The following is a 9051-nucleotide window of genomic DNA, read 5'->3' as shown; positions in this document are numbered from 1 at the left end:
GTGCTGAGTTGAATTTTGTTTAATAATCCAAGGTGGGTCGCGGGTTTACCCCATAAAAAATCTCACGAGAAAACATACCCTGAAATTTTGTCAATTTGTTTATTAGCATTTAAACTTTGCTATATAAAAAAATTATTAACTTAGCCTAAATTATTTTCATGCAAAACCACCTCAAACTTAGTATTGTTCCTGCACTTCCTCCTTATAACTCATACATGAATTTTAAAAGCCATAGAATCAAACGATATCTTTTTCTAATATAACCTGTGGAGTTAAGTTATATAATGTAAATAGTGTGAAATGTCTCCATCGATCGTGATGTCATAAACAAATGTACCCACGGTACACAAAACGGCTGCTCAAGTCGTCAAAGTTGTGTACAGAAATTGATGATGAAAGCAAACCCGCGACCCACCTTAAAACAAAATTAATTGTTCTAGAACTTAAAGTTTCATTCAAAGCTAGGGTACATAAATGATCTTTTCCTTTTTGTTGGAGAATTTTTAAAAAAAAAACAACTAAAGAGGGTTGGTTGGTTGGCAATTTTTAGACTTCATTAAACTTATTTTGAAGAGCTATATCTTAAGACATGTATGAAAACATTCAAATTTTAAAGCTAAAATCGTTGGAATTTTTCTTTGATGAATAATAGGTACGGGTAGTTTATGGCTAAAAATACCATATCAAAAAAATTTAAAATCTGAGGGGTAATTTGTTGACCATCCAGCCTCCTTAAGGAATTGGAAATATGACAGTGATTAACAATCATATCAATATTATATCAGAGGTTTTTGTGTAGTAAAATTTTTTTTTAATACAGAAAGTCCTGGGGAAAAAGATATTTCAGTTTCTTGAAATGTGATTATAATCCATGTAATTGGTTTTTTAAAAATCAGGAGCATTATGTACGAACAACAAACAAAAGATTTCTGTACAAGGGATTTCCCTTTTTACTGGAAAATACATCGGAACCAGGAGAATAGGACGTTTTGATCTTACATTGTCCTTATATGTACACAAAAACAAAAAGCAAGTGTTACATTTTAATTTGTAAGCTTTTATATACATCCCATATAATGCAGCCATAATTTAATGCACAGGATATAACTTATTTACTGAGATGACTAATCCTGAATACAGTCGCTACAAAATCATGACTAAGATTAATAAAAAAAAAGGCTTACACTTTAATTATCATTGCCGCTTTGTTAGTACAATAACTTATTTGCAAATATACATGTAGATTGTAGTGCAATACAACATTTTGGATATTTAGTTGGGTTTTTTTTTGTTTTTTTTTTAAACAAACAAGAGTCATGCTTTTCAAACAAGTACACAATAACAATATTGTACAAAGTACATGCAGAATAAAAATGTGACTTTTATAATCTGATATGCTATGTAAACATTTTCTCATTCTATCAAAGAATTATGTCATTGAATTTGCTAGAAACAACAATTAAATGTTTACACATCTGACATTGCAGTCTTTTAAAGGTTGTGTGTGTCTCTTTCTCCCTTTGTTATTTTTTTCACTTGTTTAGATTTTTTTTCACACACATGCAACCGTACATATTCCACAACCTTTTATTTTTCCTCTTTTTCATTTGTTAATACATGAGAACATTATGGAATTTTTTTGGAATCTTCAAAATTTCCCTCACGATGACGTCCAATGAAGAATCAAGTCACTCGCTGATATTTCTATTTTCACTCTCACAAATTCATGTGTTTGGTATCGTGGGTATGATAACTTGTGATTTTTTCAGACTCCATAATCTGAACCTGGCTTTAGTGAACTTCAGAAATCCGTTGAAAGGAATGGAAATAATAAGCTTTTTGCAGCTCTTTCAAGCTACTTTACGTCGTCTTCATACCCATTGGCATCTTCTTTGCTTGTTTTCATACTTTTCATCAAAGGACGGGGTTCATCATATTCGTCTGTCACGGACCTTTTGCCATTTCCTTTCTCATAGTTTTCTCCTTTCGAGCACCCTACCTGTAAATCTGGAGCCTTTACACTAATTTTCAGAGGATTCTCCTTATTGGAGGTAGCTTCCATTCCCCCCTTTTCATCTCCCCCATCTTTGGTCTTGTGCAGCTTTTGTTTGCTGGGACTTCTGATTGAATTTTTTGACATGGAAGAGTTGGGAAAATGCATATTGGGAGATCTTGGGGATAACGGACTTGGATCTATAAACAATTCAAAAATATTGATAAAGACATTATGTATAGTTCTATACATGTGTATAAGTATGTTTCTGTAATTATAATTTAAAAATATTGCTTTCAAGTTAACATAGTCTGAAGTACAATTGTAAACATAGATACAAATAATAATCTTTAAAGCCAAATAATGTTATTATTTAGTAAATAATGGGCAGGCATTTAGTTATCTTCTTGACATTTAAATTGATTTTCAAAACCTTGTATGTTTGGGCAAGTATAGTGGTTGTGACGTCACTGGTCTTTTTTAAACATATTATACCATTACTTACCTTACATTTGCACTAAACATGCTATATAACATTCTAAATTTAATGTTTACTTACATATACTTCCTCATTAGGTAGTATCAATTGATTACTTATCAATGACAAATGTAATTTCATAGAATCTCTCTCTGCGTCTAAGCAGAGACATAAATAACATTTATGTCTCTGGTCTAAGGAAAAGACCCGTTTGAAAACAACGAGATTCTCAATAAGCTACCTTAAAGACTGGTATTCTCTCTCTCTCTCTCTCTCTCTCAAACATACCTTCAATAGAGACCATTTTGTTCAGATGGGGAATCCTGATTTTCCCTGGTCTGTGATGCAGTGCACAAGCAGTTTTATCGGCGTGTGGTCCTTTCCTGGGCATTGTTGTATGGTGAATGCGTCAGCTGTGTCGAATCTGGAAGTTACGTGGTACTAAAAAATTAAGACATTGTGATAAGGTTTGTCCGCTATCTTGTTTTTTTTTCACCCTTCACAGATTATGTTCACTCAAACGCCACAGTAATGATTGGCCCTATTATCAAATCAACACAATTCAACCCCGTCAATCGAGTCGCAGACCTCTGATTTCTACAAATGTGTGCATGGTAAGGAAAATATATACCCTCTCTATGCAGACATGCATTTAAAGAAAAAAGAAAAAAATATTCCTTCTCGGTATGCATAAAAAGACACTATTATTGAATTAAACACCCCCCAAAATAAGCAGTGTTAGCCTTACCGATTTTTTAACAAAGACTGCCAGTTAATGCTTCCTTATATATATGTATATACTCTCGCTCTAATTCTTTTGTTGTCATGTGTTTGTGTATATAAGCAGTATGTTACACTTTTTCCAAGTTTCAGTTTCGAAAAAATATGATGAAATGTTCTTCAGGCGCGGGGTAATCAATAAAATTAGAAACAGTTTAATTAGATATTAAGATAAATGATTGACAATAATTTGTTCTTTCGATCGTATTGTTTTTAACACCGGATCAATATACGTAGAGGAGTGGTACATTGTGTTAATTGTTAATTAGTTGTATGCAAGTATATAATGGGGCATTTTGGAAAATCCGATTTAAAGGTCTTAATCTTGAATAAAATAACGATATATGATATATGTACATCATATAATTTAAGTAACAAAATCTGTATTGTATTTTGTAAAACCAACAGTGACCATTAAACATAAGCGAAAAAAATATCATGCAGCTGCGAGAGAGATCGAGAGATCATGCAGCTGCTCAAACCAAAACGAAAACAAGATTAAATGTACATTACTCTCTTTTGTTATTCCTTTAATTTTTACGTTAAAATTTGAAATTAAAACAGAAAAAAATGCTATCCTGGTACAATAGTATCCGACAAGTAAAAGGCGTATACATGTTTATATGTATTTAACTGTACTTAGGTGTACTAATGCATTTTGTTAAACTTAGTGTTTCAAAATTGTACACTAAACACAAGAATGGCTTTAATTAAAGAGAGTTGCCATGTTTTATATAAGATATACTTTATTACTGGATATATTATAGATTGAGTAAGAAACATGCTTTTTTCTTCCTTTTTAAATACTGCAGGGGTAAAGTCATATCCCTTGCTACTTGTTTGCTTCAGTAAGAAAAATGTAGTTTGATTTTTCCAACTGAAAAATTCAAACTGCACGGGCCAGCAGCCCCCCCCCCCCTTTTCCCCTTTGTTTCTACATGTCTGTCAAATGCACAATCACCCTCTGAATTTGTTATCGATATGCATTGTATGAATCATCAATGACAACAGCTACAATCAATTAATGGGTATTTTTACATGCAAAAGTGAACATTATATGCCTAACTATATCACCTAAATGATTCACATAGTAAAGAATGTCCTCGCTATATTTTAAAGAAGAAATGAGCATGTTAAAATTAACGCTGTTTTATAACGATGCCCCCCCCCCCCCACACACACACAAAAGTTAGATGTTAGTAGTAGTCGCCGTATATTCCATAACGTGACCAAAATATAGGTATTGTAATGAACAGTATCTTGTAAAGAATAATTGTAGAATCTAGATTATGCAATGTGGCCCTATAGCCTCTTGTATAATTTCTGTGGTGGAACAGACCAATATACTTATAAATAATATATAATGCGCGATTCACATGCTATATATTGGTTTCGAAGATAAAGAATGTTACTTGTACACTATTCACCTTCGAGTGGTGATTGGCAACGTTTTTATCAGTGAAGACTTTTCCATGCTGTCTTACATGTTGCCATATTTAGCAGAAAATGCGAAGTTCCAGATAAACCGCTATATATATATCGAACACTATCTTTTACTGTACATGTCCTTCTGACATACATGATTTTTTTTTAAGCAATCAAAATATGCAGATGGCTAATGCATATCTTTATTGCAAAGTAAAATATGTCAGAAGGACATCACCCTCAAGGAGACTACATGGTAAACAATTAAATTACCCATCATATTTGTCTAAAACTTTGAAATATGATATGGTTTTGCCAATAAACTTTTATTTAGTCAGGAAAAAATATAAATACATCTATTTACAAAAAGCAAAATACAGGTTTTTAAATATACTCGTATTATTTTTGTAACAAAAAAAGAAAAAAAACTATCTTGCAAATTTTATTATATTTCAGTTTCTTATCTGTCCTACTAACAGACACTTATAACCCACCTTCCTTGTCTTTGCTCTTTTGCAACTTCACAACTGAATTCTCTTTCCGAACCCACTGACCTTGCATCTCCGAAAGCCTCATAGTGTCACAGCATTTCACCGATAGTTCACTACAAAATTACATTTATTTCAATTTCTATATAAAATCAATAAGGAAAATATATAAACATGTGACTCATTTAATTTCTGAATGAATCTATGCGTCATAAGCTGTGGGATAAATATCACGCTAAACAATGAAATATATTTCCGGGTTGGGGGAGGGAGGCTCTCAGCTTATGACAGGGTCACAAGATAGGATTGCTAGTACTTGATAATTGCGTTGCATGGTGTGTGAATCGATTATCATCAAGTGTTTTAAAAATCATTGTAGCAAACAGAGGAAACTTTTCTGGCATAAATGAGACTTCAATGGAAAATGAAAAAATCAAGCGAGACCTACATATGTATAAGGTAAACCCATGATTCCATACAGTATTTAATTATTAAAATAGCGTGTCATCGTTTTCAAAATAAATCTAGTAAGTGCATTTAAAATAAAAGACCCAGAACCCTTTTTGGCAGAAATACTACACTAGTATGACATTTTCTAAACAAAAAACTTATATTCCCTTAACAAAGAAATTATACAGAAAAATCTAAATTTTTACACTGGACAGAAGCATTTCGAAATAATTTTTCAATGATTGCGCAGTTTTTTACGCGGATTTTAGAAAACTGTCGAAAAATTCTGTTTCTCTATTAAATAATTTTTATTTGTTATATATATACTGATTTTATGTGACGGCATTTTCACCAAAAAAGAAACTGATCTATATGTCTAAATGTTCTAACTATATAAAGATTAAGAAGGATGAACCCTTTTTTTGAAACTTTTTGCTAAATGAATCACCTGATACCTGTTACCATGGTTTACAAACAACAAAACTATTTTTGTGACCGAAATGTAGTAAACAACTTGTTTTATCAAGCCTTATCGGTAACTATTTGTTCTCATGATAAAGAAAAACTTCACCAGATTTATATTTCATGTCACACCAAAAAGTCACATAGCGTCACAAAGATAACAGTTTTGTTTCATGAAAATGTTAGTTTGTAAGACATTTTAAATTTTTTTTCTCAATTTGATGCATAAGGAATGTACTATGTATGTACACAACATTGTGATTTGGATTCAAAAATTCGAGTACTTGTCTAAGTTTGCACTACTTCGTAGATATCGAGTAATAGGTTACTGTTACTTTATGCGCGGGTCCAGAAAATCTTTCGGGAGGGGGGGGGGGAGGGGGTAGGTGTCCGAGTGTTAATTGTATTTTCCAGGGGGAGGGAGAGTGAGTTTTTATTGAATATGAATTTATTATATTTAATTTCGTCAAAGGGGTTCGGGGTGGGATGAGAAGGGGGGGGGGGGGTCCGGACCCCCGGCCGCCCTCTTGATCGTTATGTAGACTACCTTAGAGAAAAACTAATTGGTTTTGGCAAATATGCATATCAAAAAAGAAGACACAGTCAGGCATTGCCAACTTAGTCACTAATTAATTTAAATAAAATCAATAAGTCATTACTCGATAGTTACACATCATTAATAAGTCTTTTTTGTGCAAAAGGAGTGACTCACACATACACTGTAGGTCACAATGTAGGATTTCCTGTATTGGATATAATAGTTAGTTTTCGTAGTTGGGTTTAATTCCTTCCGTAATCGTACTTTTCTTTGAAATCAATTTTCGTACACAAAGATTCCACTTTGGATACTAAAAGTTCTACTTTTATTCATAAAGTGACACCATTCTTATCCTTTGCACTAAATAAACGTTTTTAGTTATTTCTGAATAATATTGTAAATTTTGAATTAACATAGTGATACAGTTTTAAATTGTAAACTAATTTTGTCATCTTTATGATTAATAACATGGGCTATTTTGAGCTAACGATATACATGTATGTATCTGATATGTATAAATTTTTACCTTAAATATTTTTTACCAAAAAATCACCATTGATGTATTAAACATTTTGTTTTTCGGATCTACCAGCGGAACATTTGAAGTATTTAAATCAAACAGAAATAGACAAATTTTCAGATTAGAATTTTTTTTTTAAAAATCGAATAACATTAGAACAATATTGATAATCATACGATTTGAGGGATTTTTTTTAGAACATCAACAACCTCTGGTTTCATATTTTTATGACAAATTATCAGAATATTAAATTACTGTATGTAAGAAAAAACTCGAATAAATTTACAATTTAAAACTATTACTATGTTAATTCAAAATTTACTAAGGCGATGAGAATATTTTAAAACAAAAAAATATATAAAAGAAAAAACAAAACTAATCTCTACGTCTCTACGTATACATTTGTCGGTATTTTCTCGTACATTCCTTCGCTAAAAAATTATTAATCAAAAAATTAAATAATCATGTAATGAAATTAAATCCGTTAATGAATATAATTGACCGTTTACAGTTTTGAATCATGTATACAAACGAATAATATATTTATTAAGCCGATGAGAATATTTTAAAACAATAAAAAATATATAAAACAAAATCAAAACTATTCTCTATGTCTTCAAACTAAATGTACATGTATTTATGTATATTTACATTTTCCATTGTCTTTGCCTTTGATAACACTTTGTATCGATTTTGTATTATATAACCCATAACTTCAAATGACGCCAAATTGAAGCGCCAGCGGGGTTTGCTTATTTATATTTAAATATTTTATCGTACGATGATTAAAATTATATCATTCTTTGAATATTATGAGATGATAATTTCGGTCGGGGCATGATCAAATCTATCATAAAGCCCTTCGGGCTTTATTGGATTTGATCACGCCCCGACCAAAATTATCACCTCATAATACTCAGAAAATGATTCATTATTCCTTAAATAAGTATATGTTGATGTAAGTTGACATTTAATGAACAATATAAACTTTAACCCATTGTGTCAGCAAGTAAAACTAAAAAGATGGTCTGCATTTAAAAATGAGATAATATTTTTTTATTTTATATGCACGTGCAATGTATTCTAGTATACATGTAAGCTGAGTTTGTGTCTCGTCTATCATAGGAGATCAAAATATTTAGAACCATTTTAACATGACCTTGGACTTTCGTTAGGACGTAACTACATGTATATATATCTTTGCAGCTCTGGTTAAAATTGTTCTATTCAATGCTCCGACACAAAGTCAGGTTGTCAAAAAATAAAATATAAAGCCTAGATATTGAGAGAATAATAGTAATATTTAATTGATGTAGGCCCTACATCCCTTCGCTAAAAAATATTATGATGATAAGATATTATGATTTAATGAAATTAAATGCTATTATTATTCTTAGGTTTCGACCAATCGATTAACGGGGCATGTAGATTTCAGTCATGTCTGTTTCTATATAGCTATGGATTAACTATAAGTTTCCGTAATAAATTGAGGGTATCATACTTGTTGTTTATGGGCGATTCGTACGCACCACGAGCAATTGGTGTACGCTTGACGTAAATATGACTTACGTTTACCGTGCGTTCAATTTATATGTTGATGGTGAGAACAAGCGACTTGCAGTCAACGTACGTGTAATGCAAGGGACAAGTGAAGTTTCCTTACGTCATTCGTGCAAGTCAAATTGTAGGTTCATCTTACAGGTTCCTAGAGTGAAGCGTAAGTGTAGCCTACGTTTTCAGATCTCGCAAGGAAACCGTTGGGATTGTTGTGCATGTCCAACAGCCACCAAGCGTGCCTACAGGAAGGGTGCGTCCTTCCCAAATCGTATGATGCACTTGCGTGTCCCGCCAGATTCTCCTTAAAATCCGCCCATAGACCACCCATAAAACCACGTGCGACCAGTTGTGACTAAGGCT

At 32.1% G+C, this 9051-nt stretch overlaps 1 protein-coding gene across 2 annotated transcripts; it reads right to left on the bottom strand.

Annotated features, from left to right (window-relative positions):
- Positions 1-1029: 1029 nt before the first annotated feature.
- LOC105326208 (uncharacterized) lies at positions 1030-3359 on the bottom strand. Of its 2 annotated transcripts, XM_011426089.4 has the most exons (3): positions 3220-3359; positions 2760-2912; positions 1030-2193 (listed from the first exon to the last, which is right to left on the bottom strand). In XM_011426089.4, exons 2-3 carry the CDS (start codon positions 2860-2862, stop codon positions 1856-1858), a joined length of 441 nt encoding a protein of 146 aa, XP_011424391.3. In that variant the 5' UTR covers positions 2863-2912; positions 3220-3359; the 3' UTR covers positions 1030-1855. The 2 variants fall into 2 exon arrangements, with proteins under 2 accessions (XP_011424391.3, XP_065935334.1); XM_066079262.1 differs by lacking the exon at positions 3220-3359 and having other exon boundaries at positions 2760-3201.
- Positions 3360-9051: the final 5692 nt, after the last annotated feature.

Source organism: Magallana gigas, chromosome 3, assembly GCF_963853765.1.
Source record: "Magallana gigas chromosome 3, xbMagGiga1.1, whole genome shotgun sequence".
Lineage (NCBI taxonomy): Eukaryota > Metazoa > Mollusca > Bivalvia > Ostreida > Ostreidae > Magallana > Magallana gigas.
This window is presented reverse-complemented; position numbering and strand designations above follow the sequence as displayed.

Excerpts from the sequence above, each read along its gene's own strand:
- LOC105326208 (XM_011426089.4), bottom strand. The coding sequence starts at position 2,862 with ATGCCCAGGAAAGGACCACACGCCGATAAAACTGCTTGTGCACTGCAT. Across the intron at positions 2,194-2,759 it reads CAAAATGGTCTCTATTGAAG|ATCCAAGTCCGTTATCCCCA; the intron begins GTATGTTTGAGA and ends AATTGTTTATAG.